The 17698-nt window shown below is 44.7% G+C and overlaps 1 protein-coding gene across 6 annotated transcripts in view; it reads right to left on the bottom strand.

Moving 5' to 3' along the window:
* Positions 1–17698, bottom strand: part of ep300b (EP300 lysine acetyltransferase b) — a 33365-nt gene that overhangs the window by 5187 nt on the left and 10480 nt on the right. The window contains exons 10-29 of one of the 6 annotated variants that reach the window (XM_079177766.1): positions 17369–17660; positions 17027–17104; positions 16285–16364; positions 15829–15981; positions 14381–15406; positions 13806–14045; positions 13497–13686; positions 12939–13090; positions 10697–10936; positions 9155–9243; positions 7671–7751; positions 6072–6128; positions 5620–5697; positions 4998–5065; positions 4471–4621; positions 2185–2445; positions 1873–2038; positions 1576–1752; positions 1307–1468; positions 358–639 (exon numbers count right to left, since the gene is read on the bottom strand). In XM_079177766.1, the coding sequence (XP_079033892.1) occupies positions 358–639; positions 1307–1468; positions 1576–1752; positions 1873–2038; positions 2185–2445; positions 4471–4621; positions 4998–5065; positions 5620–5697; positions 6072–6128; positions 7671–7751; positions 9155–9243; positions 10697–10936; positions 12939–13090; positions 13497–13686; positions 13806–14045; positions 14381–15406; positions 15829–15981; positions 16285–16364; positions 17027–17104; positions 17369–17660 (4023 nt within the window). The remainder of the gene's footprint in view (positions 1–357; positions 640–1306; positions 1469–1575; positions 1753–1872; positions 2039–2184; positions 2446–4470; positions 4622–4997; positions 5066–5619; positions 5698–6071; positions 6129–7670; positions 7752–9154; positions 9244–10696; positions 10937–12938; positions 13091–13496; positions 13687–13805; positions 14046–14380; positions 15407–15828; positions 15982–16284; positions 16365–17026; positions 17105–17368; positions 17661–17698) is intronic. The other 5 variants (XM_079177768.1, XM_079177769.1, XM_079177770.1 and 2 more) reach the window with 5 other exon arrangements.

Below are 17698 nucleotides of genomic sequence, written 5' to 3'. Positions count from 1 at the left end.
AACAATAACCACAGTACAATGGAATAAGCGATTTCAAATTGGATTGGGGAATAAAACCCACAACTGTTAAACCACCAGGCTTCTGTGGTCTGCTGAATAATTAAGGTGAGAGGTTTTAGTTTAAAGCAGACACTTTGGTAGAAGAGATAACCAGAGGATCTCTGTCAAGAATTTTGCAAACAAATGCTAAAAATACCTTTTCCATCTTCCAGTTGTAAAACACAAAAACAGAAATATGAACGTAGATGAGATCACCGTTTTATGCTACGGTCGTGTCCGATGACAACATGCTGCAGTTTGATCTCCATTTAAATTAAAAAGGAGAAAAACAAGATTTAATTGAGTCTCGATTCTCACCTCGCACACAGTGCAGTGGTAGCGCGTCTCCACGTGGTGTTTACACTCATTGCAGGTGTAGACGAAGCGGTCCTGGCTCTGGTTGTGCAGCTCCACCAGCATACACATGGAGCTCCACCTGGACCTCCTGAGAGAGCTGAACTCCAGGTGCTTGTCCCTGGCCAGAGTGAGGAAGGCATCGCGGCCGTCCATCAGGTCACAGGCCATGAGCGGGTCAGGGTCAGTGATGGGGGGCAGCGAGTTGGCGGTGGGGCCAGCGATGAGTCGGATGACAAAGAAGACCTGGGGATTAGAGTGAAGAGGAACATCTGTAAGAGGCGTGATTCAGATACAGTATTTATATTTTCTCTTGTTGTCAACTCAGGAGTCACTAACAGGCAACGTTAAACAAGGCTAGTGACATGCAAGAAGATTTCCTGAAGTTCTATGAATTTGAATATTTTAATGAATGTTCACACCCCTGGTGTTTGTAGGTAAAAAGGCGATCTGTGGAGTTTTCTTGTCTCACTAAAACAGTGTGTGTACGCGTGTATCCTTGACGTCAAATGCATTTCCTTTCTCTTTACATCCATGTTGACTTGCTAGAACTCTACTAACGGTGGAATAGTGTGAACGGCTGCCTGCTGATGCTGAGAACGGCTGTGATAGTTCATGCTAATTTGAAAATATAGATGAATCAATTATTTGTCTGCTGTCAGTAAAGCAGGTTTTAGTTGCCGTAGAATGAGCTGTACCTGCTCTACAGTACAACAGCTAATGAGCAGCAACAGAGGTGCAGCAGCGACGGCTGCTAAATAGCACAATTTTAATTATCTGCGTTCACGGAGTGGAAGTCATTGTGATAACTCGGATGACACGAGTCAGCGTAATGTTCTTATGATTATGCCATATAATCCAATAAAAGCGTAAGCAGCTAAGCTATTCCTAAAACCAAACCAGACTTGCGTACCTCCTTATGTTTCTCCATGGTGGCGTAGAGTTTCTGGGAAAGGTCATTGGAAACGTTGGGCATCCCTGGTTTCTTCTTATTGGCTCGGCTCATGCTGCTCTTGTTCTTACTCGTCTTTTTATTGTTCTTCTTTTTGGCATTCTTGCTGTCTCCTTTTGCGACCTGGAAAAAGATTAGAGCGTCAGTTTCAACACAAAGCACACCAATATTTTGTGACCAAAAAAAAAAATAAATGAACTTGGAAGTAATGATTAAATGTGGCCTCTTACTCTACTCACATCTGTGCACTCGTTGGAGGTACTGTTCTCCTCCCTCTTCCTCTCCTCCTCCTCCTGCTCCAGCTCCTTGATGCTCTCCTCCAGTACGTTGGGCCAGAAGTCGCCCTCAAAGTACGGCAGCTCCTTTGCACTGGTCAGCCGGTCCTCTGTGGCCTGCTTGAAGACGTCCTGAGGGACAAAGAGACAAGTGTTCGGGTGCTTGTAGAGCCTTTAATGTCCTTATAAGTTAGTGATAAATGCATGAACTCATATTGTTGGTACAATGACTAGCGTGAAGTCATGTCTCACCTTGTAATCGTGGACGATGCGCTCAGAAACAGCCTTGTCCAGCATCTTCCTGTACCATTCCTGCAGCCGTTTCGGCTTGGGGATCTTCTGGTCCGCTGGGTGACAGTGGAAGATGTAATCATCCCCTTCACTGGGAGGACAGGCCCAGATATGACCCGTTGTATACCTGACACAGGGAGACATGTCGTTGCATTCATTAGAACAGAAGTAAATTGTCTGTAGCAGCTCCGATAGAGAAATCTCATAACTGATTTTAGCTGCTCAGTTGGGGCCTTTGCATTATGTTTGAGACAGTCGCAGTGTTTCTCTTACCCCTGCCTCCTGACATACTCCAGGTAGCCTATCAGGATCTCGTGGTAGACGCCAGTTCTGATGAGTCGAGGTTGGAAGAAGTGCACGCTGTCCAGGTAAGAGATGTACACTCGTCTCTGATTGGGCGGCGGGCAGTCCGAGCCGTACTCTTGAACGTGCATGCCGAAAAAACACACATCCGCTCCGTCGACGTCCTCAAACGCAAACAGGGCTTTCATCCTGTAGGGGAAGGACGCAGACATCTCTCCACTGTCAACAAACCTGGAGGGGGGGAGAAAGAAAAAACAACCAGGGTGAGGAAAAGAGCTATGAAATCCAAGAAATCTTTCTTGCTGCGTCTTTACCATATTGTTGAATGGACGGGTATATTCAGTTCCAATGGATAACAGATGAGATGCAAGATTGTAACCAGTGAAATAATTCAAACTTGTACAAGAGTCAAACAAGGATATTGACTGAATGTGCAGCACACATATCCACCAGGACTCGGTACAAATCCACAGCACAGAATGGATCTGGCAAATCAGTGAGGAACTGGTGCAGTGCCCGTTCGGAATGGGTCGTTTGCTTGGCTCTCTGTACTGCTGCTCGCAGCGTTGCCGTAGGGCCTGCCGGTTCGGAGCGGGCTGATTGGCCCCAGAAGTGCAGCAATCTTAAGAACTTTTTATCGCACCTTGACTCCAGGGAAGTGAAGAAGAGTTTGGTTGTAACTTGAGTATATTCAGCATCAAAAGTGAACTGCAGTCAATGTACGTGGCCGGGAAAAGTGTTAATATTTAACGTGTTGCGTGTCCAAATTGCACCAACTTGGACACGGGACGTCCTCGGGTTGGATGTGGTGTAACTGTTTGCATTTTGTAGTTAACACCAACTGGTTATGAATTTACATTACCACCATATTATTTTTCATTTTGAAATACATTAGAGAAGACACAAACATTGTTTGGTCTCAAACTCAGTGGGCTGTTGAACTGAATCAGTTTGTTGCCTCTGAAATAAAACTTGTCCCGTTGCTAATGTGCATTCATGCCCCACCCGTGTTCACAACATTTCAGTAAACAAACCCTGCGTTAAGTGACTTGTTACAGACTTGCCTGTTACCTGCTTTTCTGTGCACCATGGCCAGCCAGCTGTTGCCTAGCAACAACAACCATATGCACTCGTTTTTTTTGCATTGGAGAGGACCTCCGCTTGGAAACTGGTCCTGCAGAGATGCCGCCTCTCACACCCCTCCCACGTCTGCTCACAGCCATCGATGGTTCAAATCCAGCTGGTCGGTACGAACCGTTAACTAGCTTCAGCTAGACGCGATCACTAACGGGTTTAACGTGTGTTCCACATGTGATCACCAAACTAACGTCAGTCTGATGTCTGACCCGCTGTGGGACTCACCAGCACCTGCTTGTGAGTAATCGGGCCGTTTGTCTCTCCAACACGGCGATGCACCGCTCTGATTAATTACTGCAAAGTCATCTCATCTCGATATCAAGGTAGTAACTAGAGGACGGTTTGAACAACGAAGTCATTACTGTGTGATGTGCTGCTTGTTTAACCTGAAGCTTATCAAGTCTTACATCAGTGTTTCCCCAATAATTGTAACGCCAGATATCCACTCGTGTTTCTCCTTTATTCATTCTGCAGCAGTGCACCGCCGTGAACTGCAACTTGAGTCAATGAACGAGTGTCTGCAGGACAGCGGAGTGTCAGTAGCATACCGGTTACAAACGGGTTCGGTAGTGAACGGCACGCTAACGTGCTAATGGATTCAGTGTTTTTATCTGAGCTAAACTGGTTAAAACAGATCTGTGATGCCCTCATTGTTCTCTGTGAAGTTTACTGGAAGTGATGTAATGGAACCCCGGCACGTTTTATGTGTGTGAGCACTGTGCCAGACTACATTAAAAAGAAAATTTACATTTTAAATTACTTGTCAGCAACCGGTCATATGGTAACCTGGGAGGCAATCTGGCCTTTTGTGCTCCGATTAATTTGGTATTCAGTTTAGACACCAGTCATAATTTGGGGTTTATGAAAACTCAATTCCTGGCATTTGCTCCTGGTGTTCTTCACCAGTGTTTTGGAAGAAGGAAATAATGAGAGCAACCGGCGTATCAGCTTTGAAAGTAATCTATTTTCCTTTTAAGTAAGTGCTGTGTGGTGGACCTAAATAATGCCGATCATGGGACATTCCAAATGTGACCGAATCAGTTATTAGGAAAAGTAACACATCAAAGTTTAACTGCATAAAAACCTGAAACCTGCAGCAGCAGAGACATTGAATTGTACCTGGACTTCATGCCCGGCTTGACCTCGACCACCTTGTCTGACACATGGACCACGCGGATGGTGACGTCACCAGATTCAGGGATGTTCTGCCGCTTGATGTAATCGTTCACTCGTGTCTCCAAATAGCACCCCAACTTGGTGTGAGGAAGTCCTGCAAAAAAAACAGTAACGGGTATGAGTACAATGAGGTGGAATACAGAGAAGGCAGCGAACAGACAGAGAGACGTGAGACACATGGACTGTGTGTGTTCATGCTCACTAAACTCGGCCATTTTATCTCCCTCATCACACTCGTACATCGGTCTCAGTCAAAAGCACAAATCCCGATCGCTGATTTTGATCCCCAAAAGTCATTAGTTTATTAGGGAGTGGAATGATGAGCAACAGCATTCATGTTTTGAAATGTTGGTAATAAAGCAAATAGAAAAGGATCAAAACATTGGACGACAACACAAGGACGAAGCCTGAACGAGGGAAAAGAGGCGCGGCCGTGAAACGAGCCGGTAGATCAGCGTTACTCCACTTACTTTTGGCTGCGTATTTGTTCTCTTTCCGCGTCTTGTTGGCCTTTTTGAGGCAGTTGTCACATACAAAGCTGTGGTTGGTGAGAAAGCAGAGAGCAAATGGTTAAATTAGCAGGTTGCCATCAGTCCCGTCACAGTCGGCACCAATGACAGTGATTAAGTGGCTTTAATCAAGAGATTACTCAGTCGTTCATGCCGGTCTTCCTTTCCTTAAACAGCGTTAATGACTCTGAAATTGCTTTTAATTACATACAGACCACACATGAAGGGAGCTCAAACTTTGAGAAATGAGAGACTCTCACTGCACACACGAGCTGCAGTACTTTGTTTTGCATGTGTATCTGCTGTGTAATGATCAAGACTCCAACAATATTCTCAGTGTTAAGGTGGTGAAATGTTTGAAACATGTGATCTTTAACGATTTGCTTCAAACAGCACGTCTACAGCTACATGAAAACGTGTATTCATACGCGCGTTAGGAGTTAGCGGCTGTACTTTTCCAACATAGTTATTTATGTTTTGGATCATTCGAAAGCTTTTCAACGAAAACAAAAAGGCTTCATTTACTTTCCAGACCCAGGCACGTAACAGAATTTACAGAGTGTGCGTAAGATAGCTGGCTCACCCCAACGGCCATATGGTATCGTGATGCAGGACGCAGATCTGGTGCATTTTACGACTGCAGTCAATACATTCCACGAGCCTAAGGAGAGCGAGAGAGAGAGAGGAGACAAAAGACAGACACAATATCCAAAGTTTAAAACAGCAACAAGTCACATATTATGAAAACACCCCGTTTGTTCCTCTGCAGGAGCTACAAAGCTGATGAATAACTCAGTAAAGTTCATTCAAAGTTATTTTGGTAAATAAATTCTTGTGACTATAACTCATATATGATAATTACTTAAATCACATTATCTTCTATTATTTATATGCAAGTACTTTATTCAAATTGCTCAAACAAAACTTTTAATCTAAAATCAAGATACAATTTTCAACTGAGTAAATGAAATCTTCAAAGAGAGATGGTGCAAATTAATTCTAAATGAGAGTTAATGAGTTAAAAGGGGAACGTACAACTCAGGGTCGAGCGTGTCGTTCTTCTTTCGTTGAAACTGTTCTTTGTTGATGGACCTGATGGGAAGATCGGAAAACAAACCGCTGTAACAGTCACAACAAGCTCACTCTCTTCACACTGCAGGCTGTGTGCACAATACAATATCCTCTATTCACTAAATACATGTAGACATTGATAATGTGCCCACAAGCTAAATAGTTCATTGCTATTAATGCCATCCCTAAAATAAGGGATGTAAACTCTTGTGTTTTAAATACAACATGGTTACTATGAGATGGTGATGAGAAATACTGAAAGACCTGAACTATGTGACTAAGATGAAGATGACTTGATGTATTGTTCGAGATGAATCTTAAATGCATTTCAACCAAATGACAAACCCCAGACAAACCTAAAGCTGAGCTAAAACTAGTCACTGAGCTGCCGTTGGAGCAGTCGTCACAAACTCTACAGAACTTCAGATGCAACCAACTGTTCTCATAATCGATCAATCTGATCATGTTTTCAGTTTAATCAATTTGGTCTAAAAAAAAAAAGGGTTACAAAAAAGTGAAAATGCCCACCACAATCTACAGAACACTAGGTGATGTCATCAAATGTCTTATTTTGTCACGACATTTCATTTACAATGATTTAAACAGAGAAAAGCAGAACATCTAGGAGAAGCTGGAACGAGGGAAAAAATATTACTTAACCCATTATCAAATAGTTATTAATCTTCACAGCTCAACAGAACTTGATTTCAAATACGAGCAAAAATCCCAGAGTTTCCAAACAAACCAATACGTAAGACTGAATTTGGGGAAAACTATGCCCTAGATGTCTACGGTTTAACATTTCCATTTTAGGGAGCGGTGCAGCCACAAAAAAAGTATTGGATTTGAAAAGTTCTCTATAGCTTCAATGGCCAAGATGAATAATAATAATAATGTGTTCTAACCCCATAGTTACTTAAACGGTAAAATATGCCAGCTTTTGTGTGGATATCCAATCAGTGTTGATGGTCACTGTCGTTAATTGAAGCAATAAACTGCTAACATGCACTGAGGAATGTATTGCTACATTTGACTACATTTACCATCATCACTGATTGGACATCCACATCAAATTTTCCCTTTCAGGGGAAATAAAAAAGGGTCAAACCGGATGTTAACGGATTTGTACCACTGTCGCTTTAAATTGCAATTTTTGGTCTCCCAATGCTGTTGTACATACTATTGCGGCCCTTCTACTGACGCGACAACCAAATTTTCCCTCTGGGGATCAAAAAAGGCATATATTCTTATCTTAACCTTACATTCATGCTTGTGTGGTCTTTTCTAACAAGAGCTTCTTTGGGGGTTAGACAGCTTTCATCAAAGATACATTTAAACTTTGATGCATAACATCTCGACAAGCATTACTCAACTTCTGAGTTTTGATGGGCGATGGGAGCACTGTGTGTGTGTGTGTGTGTGTGTGTGTGTGTGTGTGTGTGTGTGTGTGTGTGTGTGTGTGTGTGTGTGTGTGTGTGTGTGTGTGTGTGTGTGTGTGTGTGTGTGTGTGTGTGTGTGTGTGTGTGTGTGTGTGTGTGTGTGTGTGTGTGTGTTGGTACTCACGTCTGAGGCTGGGAGGGGTCGTCCCCCAAGGAAACGCTCTCGTTCTGGATTTCGTTGAAACACTTTTCACAGAAGTGGTACCTGTCAGCAAGAAGCCCATATTGTGGTGAACTACACCGTTCGTCATCAGCACAGCCAATCACAGAGAGGGCGCGAAGAAGCAGCCGCCAATCAGGGCAGGAGAGGCCAGGGGGCGGACACACAGGAGGAGGCAGAGGGCAAGGTAGATCGTCGCCAGGAGGAAGCAGCCAATCGTGATGCAGGGTTTTTGTGTGGGCGGGTGTTTTGATTTTGCGCGTAAATTTTGGAGTGGATGATTGGTCACACCAAAACAGGCCAATGCAGACATCACAAGCGTTAAAATAGGAGGGAGAGAAGGGGAGAAGGGGGGACGGAGATGGGGAGGGGGGGGTCAAAATGAATATTAAAAAAAGCGTGAAATAAATAGTTACAGGTCAGACGGAGACAATGGAGGGGATAGAGGGGGGGGGGGGACAGGATGTGAACAACAACCAACAGAGGACAGAGAGCCAAGGCAAAGCAAAGATTAGCGTCAGACGTCCAGTGGTAAACAACAACAACATTACAGCAACATGAGAGACCACTAGGAGCTGTGGAGGAGGGGGGTGGTGGGGGGGATACGAGTCTCCGAACATGAAAGGGTGGATGAGGAAAATAAATAAATGGTAAAGCAACAGAGACCCATCATCCTTCTAGTTCATTTATAAAGTGGGAACCTGTTTTCTGGTGAGGACAATGGACCCCTTCAGTTCATTTATGCAAGTCTGTCAGAATTGCAAGCAGTCATGTGTTGTGCATGTACATTTACTCAGTGGGAAACAATGGCGCAACAAATAAAGAACTGCTGAAGAAGACAGGAGCCCACTTTATGAATGACAACAAAATGAAAATCAAAACGGTGAACTATGAAGATGGTGCCAGGGTAACCATTTGTAGCCAAATTAAAACTCATCTGTGATCGCACTGATTGCATGTAGGAAATATAATCAATGCGCAAAATACAACAAAACACACAACAAGCTGATCTCACAGGCTGCTTTTTCACAGCAAAACGTCTAAATGTCCATAATACTTTCTGAAGAGTGTGTGTGTACGTGTAAATGTGTGTACGTGTAAATGTGTGCACGTGTAAATGTGTGCGTATAAATGTGTGCGTGTACGTGTAAATGTGTGTATACGTGTACGTGTATATACTTATAAGTGTGTGTATACGTGTAAATGTGTATACGTGTATATGTGTGTGTACACCTGTAAGTGTGTATATACATGCAATTGTGTGTGTGTGTGTGTGTGTGTGTGTGTGTGTGTGTGTGTGTGTGTGTGTGTGTGTGTGTGTGTGTGTGTGTGTGTGTGTGTGTGTGTGTGTGTGTGTGTGTGTGTGTGTGTGTGTGTGTATATACATGCAAGTGTGTGTGTGTGTGTGTGCGAGCGCGCTTGTGTTCCAATGTGCCGAAAGCCCTTACCTGTTCTGGTAGCTAAAATAAGCAGCGTCGCGTTGGATGGTGCATAATTGTTTTCCATAGCAACATAGAGTTTGGGGGGAAAACTCAAACTGTAACAATAAAAAGACAAAAAGAAAAAGTGGTTTTAAGAGTCGTTACCGAGGAAACATTGACTACACACGCACAAAAAACTAGACCCAAAAAGTCAAACTCACAGCTCAAAACATCTGCACGTTTTTATGACTTCTTGTTCTCACAGATGTGGTCCCACCTCGCCTGAACATTACCTTAATCTTACTTCTTAAAAAGGAACAGTTAAATGTTTTGGAAAATACTTAAGTCACTTTCTGGCGGAGCGTTACTGTAGATGAGAAGATCCATACCACTCTCATAAGTGTCTGTTGATTATCAGGCTACAGCCAGCAGCTGATTAGCTTAGCATAAATACTGGAAACTAAAGCCTCTTTCACAAATAGTTCTCTGTAAATTACTGGGAAAACCTTTCAGGCACCGCTGGTGATGTTGACTATTCACTACGTTCAAGAACATTTCCACCGTTTCACATACATGCCACGGCAATGCCGGAATAGATGGGGCATTCCAGTAGATGGCGGTAAGGCAACACTTACGGATGCCAACAGCCATTAAACTCAACCGAAGAAGAAGGGGTACAGCCATATGTTAGTTTCTTACTATTTTCAGGAACATGGCAGGCACGGAGCCGTTCTTGTAATGCATGTAAAAGCATTGGCGTAAATGCTAAACAATACATATTCAAATATGTCATCAGAGGAGTCTTGCGATTGGTTCGCTCGCTCCACTTGAGAGGATCTTTCATCGGACGGTCTCAACCGTTTACACGTTACTGCTCTCATTCACAAGAGAGCTGTACCAGCATTTTGCCTGAAATGTTAAAAGATCTTGGAGGTGCAGAAATAGGCGGTCCATTGAATATCGATCCCCACTCACACATGACCCCACGCAGGAAATGTTCATGAACATTTCAAGGATAGAGTGCGTGTGTGAAAGGGACTTAAGAGAAGGAGCTCATCTGGTTCGATCCATAAGGTAATAAAATCGGCCTGCTCCCTATAAAACACACTAATTTACATCTTGTTTGTCGAATCTGTTTCTTGGCTAGGAGCCGTTGCCAGGCAACCACTGCATACTCAAGACACATAAATCCCCTAAAATAGACAATGTTGTTTTTACATTTCAGTTTTTGTACAGATACAAACAAGATATAACGTGAGCTTTAGAGGTGCTAGTAGGCAGATGATATTACCTTTCGGACGGAGCCAGGCTAGCAGTCGTTATGCTAAGCTAAACAGCTGCAGCTTCATATTTAAGTGCATCATGTTGAGTGTGGCATCAATGTTCTCATCGAACTCTCCATCAGAAAGCGAACGTGCATATTTCCCCAAATGTCTCTACGAAACTATTTGTTAAAAACCAGATGCTAAGCATAAATTAGCTAAATAAGACAAGTGAAGTGAAAAGGGGAAATATTCCTCATCTGGGACCACACGAGTTTAGAAAAAAAAAAAAAAAACCATGCCTCACCTTCCTCCCACAACAGTAACCCAGGCCCTGCATGACGGGGTCGATCTCCGACTCGAACACCTCCGCCAGCTTGGAGCAGTACTTGTAGACGCGGGACGTCTTGCGGTTGTACAGCCAGGCGTTGTTGAACATCAGCCAGATATCCTCCACGTACTGCCAGGGCTCTTGGTACTGCCCCGTGTCCAGCTTCCGCTTGATGGTCGACAGGTCCATGGGGTTCTTCACGATGTCAAAGTAGTCCTGATTGGGGAAGGGCGCCGTCCGGATTAGAGTAGTAGGCCGAGGTAAAGTTCAGAAGAGAGGGCAGCGAGACGGTGTGGGGGGGAGGGCAGGGGGGTTTAGTCGTCCGAGGGGCCGAGGTGGGGAAGAAGAGTATGATCATCATCATCACATCATCGGGTGAAGGTGTGACGAAGGCGTCGCAGTCAACCAGGTGGGACCAGAGTAGGGAGAGAAGAGGGTGCAGGGGGACAATGTTGTTGAGCGCTGCAGAAAAGAAGGTTTGCGTGCAAACAGAGAGACATGACAACTTCTGCCCTCCAGCTCTCTGCTTTGCACCCTACATTTAAAGTCAAGTCCCTGTCTGTACTGCAGACAACGACCGGGCGACCGCCACTAGGCGGTCCGATCATCTGCCGCTCAAAGTTTTTAAAAACTAGCCAAAGATGAGTCTATTTTACGTATCCTGTATTATTATTATATATCAATTTGTCTTAGAAAGTAACTCATTATGTCCAACAGCTGGTGTTAACGGTTCTCTGCTGAAAGTCTGAAAGCAAACAAAGCTTTCAGGCCCAGAAAGCAATTAGGGTGCAAAACCAAGAAGAACAGAGCAGTGGCAACTGGCAACAGCAACAGGCAGACAAGAGAGTCACTGTTTTTAGCAACATAGTGGTTGGCAGTAACAACGCCAACAGCATGAGTGGCAATATGATGGCAGAGTTAAAGCCAACGGTGCTGAGGGGAAGCACATGTAAGAGGGACGGGGGAGCCTCCAAGTCGGCTCTCTTTTCCCGCCGTCTGCTCTCCGCTCATCCTCAAACTAAAACACCGTTTGAGAGAAGAGCGGAACAGAGGGCGAGGGAAAAGAACGGCTTTTTTTTTTTTTTTGGAGATTCAACCACAACGAGTAGGAGGTGGTGTGAGTTTCACAGAGCGGGGTCAGTTAGGAAACAGACCCTCGGTCTCTGAATGAAACCACTCGCGTTAACAAACAAGTGATGCGTATCACGATGTCGACCTACAGTCACGCGTATGTCGCCACACTTAGACACTTACATTTTCATTGAGAGGCTGAGTGTGTATCTGAAAATGAAGTTATTCAATTAAACAAACGGCGGAAAGTTGCATCACTTGACTGTGGAGGTTCCTGTAGAGAGGTGAGCCAATAGCCTGGTGCTCGCTCATCACTGCTCTAAAGATGGCAATATTTCCCCCCGTTTTCAATAAAAGAATGATACAGAGTCATATACTGAATCAAGTACTCTTTTTTTCCCCCTAATTTGGATGCAACGAGGGTATAAAGGTATTGTCCCACCTCTACACACTGCCCACCTGAACACAGACACACTACTACTGGTGAGGAACTGAACTAGAAAGCTAGCAATGGAACACTGGGATGAAAACTACAAAGAAATCATGATTTCAAATTAAAACCTAAAAATTGATGTCAAAAAGCAAAAGTCACACAAATTAAAGTGATAAATGAAAGCAATTGGCTCATGAACTGTTGTTGGACTACTATTGTCTCCTTGTTGTATTTGGAGTACTATGAAAGACAAACAGCTACTCATTACTCTGATGGATGCTTGGGTCATGCAATACTGTGTCTTTTTGTTTTAGATTATTATATTTGGGGGTCTACAAACCAAGTACATCAATGACAAAGAATGTCAGTTTGGATATATATTTACTTTTTTGCCCTTCACTTCAGTTCCAGCTAAGTAAAGGCAAATGTTCATAAGAGTCATTGCTTTGATTTACAAATGACAAGAAGTTTCAAAAAAGAGCACACACACTTTTCACAAATCTCATTTTCTTAACTTCTGACATGCAATGGGAGAAAAATCAACTAAAGAATTAAAGAAACTGGAAGCAGATGTATAAAATAAATACAAGAAATATGGCAACTATGACAAAAGGAGACAAAATATAAAAGATGAAAAAGGAAAACAACAAAAAAAAAAAAAAGCTACGTTTTCAGAGGAGTTGAAGCAAAATGGCAGCCAGTGCAGTCCCTTACCAGGTTAGTTTTGTTACTAGTTCGAATACGTACGGGTATTCCCAGTAACTGGGGGTCCACCGGCTGACGGAAGGGAAGGGACTCGGGGTCCTGCCGGTACAAAGCTTCCAGGGTGGGCATCAGAGCCTGACGCAGCTCCTCCGGCTTGAAGACTAGAAAAGACGGGAGCGAGAAAACCAAATGAGGAATGAAAGAGATTTAGAGCTGGGAGGTAAAAGGAGGAGAGACGATGCGGAGCAACACGTCACCCTTTGCAAGCTTAGCTTGCTAACGGGAAAAATAAGTACACACTGTTTATTCAAAAGATGCATTTGTACTTTCTGCAAAACTTTACTCTTTTAGGAGAAGTTTCAACTCCGACAGAGGAGGTTTAATACAATTTGATGGAGCAAGACAGTTAATGAGCTATGATAGCTTCCTCCATTTTTGACTCTGCGTTGCCTGAAATGTCAGCGCAGCCAAGTTGTCTTGCTATTGGTCAATGAGTTGGTACTCGAGTACATCTTTTGCTCTACCCACCCACTGATGTTCAGGTAATGACAGCTGTTCCAAACTTACTTTTCTTCTTGCTCTGAGCGCTGGCTGGGGAGCTGCTGTTGGCTGATGACGAGTCCTCTTCCTCTTTGGGCTCTATCTTCACCTCCGGCTTCTTGTCTTCGCCCGTTGCTACGGATGATGACGCCGAGAATGAAGACGTGTCCATGGGCTCGCCTTTACACCCATCTCCTGACGGCTTCTCTTTCTTTATCTGGGAGAAAGACTCAAGTGTCAGTACGAGGATTTCCTTATTAATGGGATTCTTGTAAATCTGAATGCAAGACATCAAAACCGTTATGCCTGGAACTAAGACGAGGAGGACAATCTTACCTCTGGTTTCTCCTCCGTCTTCACGTCATGCTGACCCTTGCCCATCTTGCCCTTGCCCTCTCCTTCGGTATCAGCCCCTTCGTCGTCCTCTTCCTGCTTCTTTACCTCCATTTTGACATCTTCCTGGCTGGGAGCAGGGCCGTCCGGCAGCGTGAGCTGGGAGCTGGGATTGGCGCTGCTGCTGACCGAGCCTGGAGAGGACACCTGACCATCTGCTGTCAGAGATGGCTTCGGAGATAGCTGTGGCAAAAAGATAAGAGATGGTGAGAGGACTTAGAAATGGAAAGTTAGAAATCCACAAGAAAGTTTTTGATCATCTAATTCTTTCTCAAACTCATTGAAATATTTAAAAGAAAGTGAAGTAGTTGGAAGTAATCCATTGTTTTTCTAAAGCATAAACTTTCCCTGACTTTTCACTTTTCCATCATACATTTTTCATTTAATCTGTATGCGTTTTCTTATTCTCTGTGAGTACAAGGGAACTAGAGAAAACCTAGACTTGCATGTAGAGCAGGAAGCTCTGGAGTATCTCTGAATAAGGCTTAAAAGTGGTTTAAGCAGGGTGATGTACTCACTGGGGTCTGCGGCCGTTGCAATGGCACATGAGCATTCTGGGTAGGCACCGAAGAAGCTTGACCTCCCTGGGGGCCGCCAAGCGTCTGCTGTGGAAGCTGAATGGCCTTCTCAGAGTTCACCGCCTTCTCAGAGTTCACCGCCTTCTCAGAGTTCACCGCCTGCCCCGACGGCTGCTGCTGTTGTGAAGCTTGTTGCTGCTTTTGTGAAGCTTGTTGCTGCTTTTGTGAAGCTTGTTGCTGCTGTTGTGAAGCTTGTTGCTGCTGTTGTGAAGCTTGTTGCTGCTTTTGTGAAGCTTGTTGCTGCTTTTGTGAAGCTTGTTGCTGCTGTTGTAAAGCTTGTTGCTGCTTTTGTGAAGCTTGTTGCTGCTTTTGTGAAGCTTGTTGCTGCAGCTGCTGCTGCTTCTGTTGTGAAGCTTGTTGTTGCTGTTGTTGTTGTTGCTGCTGCTGCTGCTGCTGCTTCTGCTGTTGCTGCTGCTGCTGTTGTTGCTGCTGCTGCTGTTGTTGCTGCTGCTGCTGCTGCTGCTGCTGCTGTTGTTGTTGTTGTTGTTGTTGCTGCTGCTGCTGCTGTTGCTGCTGCTGCAGTTGTTGTTGTTGTTGGTGCTGCAGTTGTTGTTGGTGCTGCTGTTGCAGTTGTTGTTGGTGCTGCTGCTGCTGCTGTTGTTGTTGGTGGTGCTGTTGCTGTTGCTGTTGTTGCTGCTGCTGCTGCTGCTGCTGCTGCAGCTGGGGTGTGTTGGGAGTCTGTGGCTGCGGGGTCTGAGATCGAGGTAACGTTGGGGGTGTTTGATGCGGTTGAGGCGTTAGGCTGCGTGCCGGTGAAGGGGAGTTTGTTCGGATGGGTGGGCAGTGAGTGTAGGAGTTGGGCTGGGTGGGGGTCGAGGATGGAGGCAGGTTGGGTAGAGGCCCAGCACCACTGGCACTACCAGACCCCATGGGGCCGACAGAGGTAGCGGAGCCTGGAGCAGAAGAGGCAGACTGTGCTGCAGGGCTGCTGGCTGGGAGCGAGGGCGGTGTCGACATCTGGTTCTGCTACAGAGGACAGGATACAGGGGTTAGAAATCTTTATCGAAACTTTGGATGGAGTATTGGAGAAACAACGAGGAGCAACATTGGGACTAACTATAGCAAAAGGTTTTGCCAGGTATACAGCTCTGGAACTTCTGAGTCACAACACTTTATTTCCAATCGGTCTCTCTGTAAGCTATAAAATGAATTGATTAAATAGGGAAGACTGCCAAAAAGCACAAATAGTCAGACTTAAAACTCACAGCTCATGAAATATGTGCCAAAATCCTGAAGACGATTATACAGTATTCATCTATGAGAGTCAATGCCTATGTTTGAATTTCACTTCATCACATTCTTTGTCTGCTTTTGTAAAGACCCAAGTTCCCCTTTGCAGTCAAACTCATCTTTACGTTACAGGGTACTGTCCCTGTACTGTCACTCACCGGTGGCACAGCACTCTGTGCTCCTGGCTGGTTCATGCCAACAGGACCGGAGCCAAGTCCAGGACTGGACCCAGGAAACTGGCCCGGAGGGAGGTACTGGTTCTGTAACTGTGTGGCGTTGGGCTGACCCATCCTCGCTGCTCCCATACCCATCTGGAAACAAGACAACAAGGAGTGTGTGAATATAAAAGACGTAAAATAAAGTATGGTTAGATTTACTGTTGCATGGCCTTTAAATGTTCTTTTAATGGAAATGTGAACTTCAATAAATAAACGTGGTTCTTGTGTACAGCCCAGATTACCCATAGTGCCTTGGTTAAGAGAACAACATATAAACCTTTAGGAGGCCTGAGTATCAATTTAAAAAAAACATCATCAATCATCTGTGACTTTCAAGCATAAAGTTCACATAACCCCAAATTATTATCTGCTCGAGATGGTGACAGTGTTACCGACCTGATTCATTGGAGCATTATGAGGAAGAGGAGACCTCTGACCCATCGACTGCATCCCCATCTGACCAAACTGGTTCATTCCTAGAAGTGAAGGAGGACAGAAAAGGAGCGGTAAGGAGATGCGTTCCCAGGAGGGCCGTCTTATTCTACAGTTTGAACGTTGGACAAAAATAATGTCCAATCAGATTTTTGGGAATTCAAGGAGGCATAATAATTGTGGATTGAGGTAAGCCTGCTTGCTGACTTTGTAAAACGCAACTGGCGTACAGTAGCGTTAGAAAACAAACCAGTCAGACAGGTCTTCACTTTACTTGTAAGCGTAAACTGCGGAGTGTAGTGTGGCTAGCAGGCCGACAACAGAATCACATCACACCATGCTGTCAGCAATTTACAGAGAGACTATTTTCCGCAGTACAAAGTTGATCAATAAAAACTAACTTAAATGCAAAGACAAGATGCTACTCAGATTTTTAAATGGAAGTTGTCAAAGCTGTGAAAACCCGCAAAGACCCATTCGCCTATATTGTTTTGGGTGGCAGCATAAATCTCTGCATGGCTACATACCACAAGTGAGAAATAAACATCTGCTCATAAATATCAACGAGGAGTGCTTTTAAGCAACCCATAGGCCGTCCTATACTCTATCAATCATTTTGTATTTGTATCAACCTTTGATCTGGCCTCATTATTTAAAATGCATTTCTCTAAGTCTGGCTGCCTTTTGCCACTAACTAGAGATGTACCTGCTGGGTTCTGCATCCTGTTGACCATCTGATTGGGTCCAGTTGGTCGGACCATGGACGGATCGACGTGAGGACCATCTGACCGGGTGAGAAGAGTTACAGGAATCACAAAAAACAGATAACACTAGTGGTTTAGCAATGTGCTTGATCTCTATTTACACTTCAAAACTGATCATTTGTCCATGATGGGTGTTCGTATCATGTATATAGACACATGTCAGGGACACGGCGGATCTAAAAGCTGAGCTATTACTTGTGCCAGCGGTATACGTGCATGCATTCATGAGTTTCTACGTACACACAGACGTGTGCGAGGGAGGTAAAAGCGGTACGTTTACTTACTTGGGGGTTGACCGGGGCCCATGGGCGACTGTCCCATGCTGGGAAGCTGTCCCATGCTGGGTAGCTGTCCCATACTGGGGAGCTGTCCCATGCTGGGGAGCTGTCCCATGCTGGGGAGCTGTCCCATGCTGGGGAGCTGTCCCATGCTGGGGGGCACCTGCGGGAGGCCTGGAGAGGCTATGCCAGGTTGGCCGGGCATCATGCCCTGCTTCTGGAGTCGTGTCCTTCTCTTTTCCTCCAGCTCCTTTTGGATCTTGTAGATCTTCTCTGCCAGCAGATGGTAGTATTCCGCCTAGAAAGGATAACGTCACGAGTGGGAGAGGATGTTAC

Source organism: Pholis gunnellus (genome assembly GCF_910591455.1).
Source record: "Pholis gunnellus genome assembly, chromosome: 17".
Lineage (NCBI taxonomy): Eukaryota > Metazoa > Chordata > Actinopteri > Perciformes > Pholidae > Pholis > Pholis gunnellus.
This window is presented reverse-complemented; position numbering and strand designations above follow the sequence as displayed.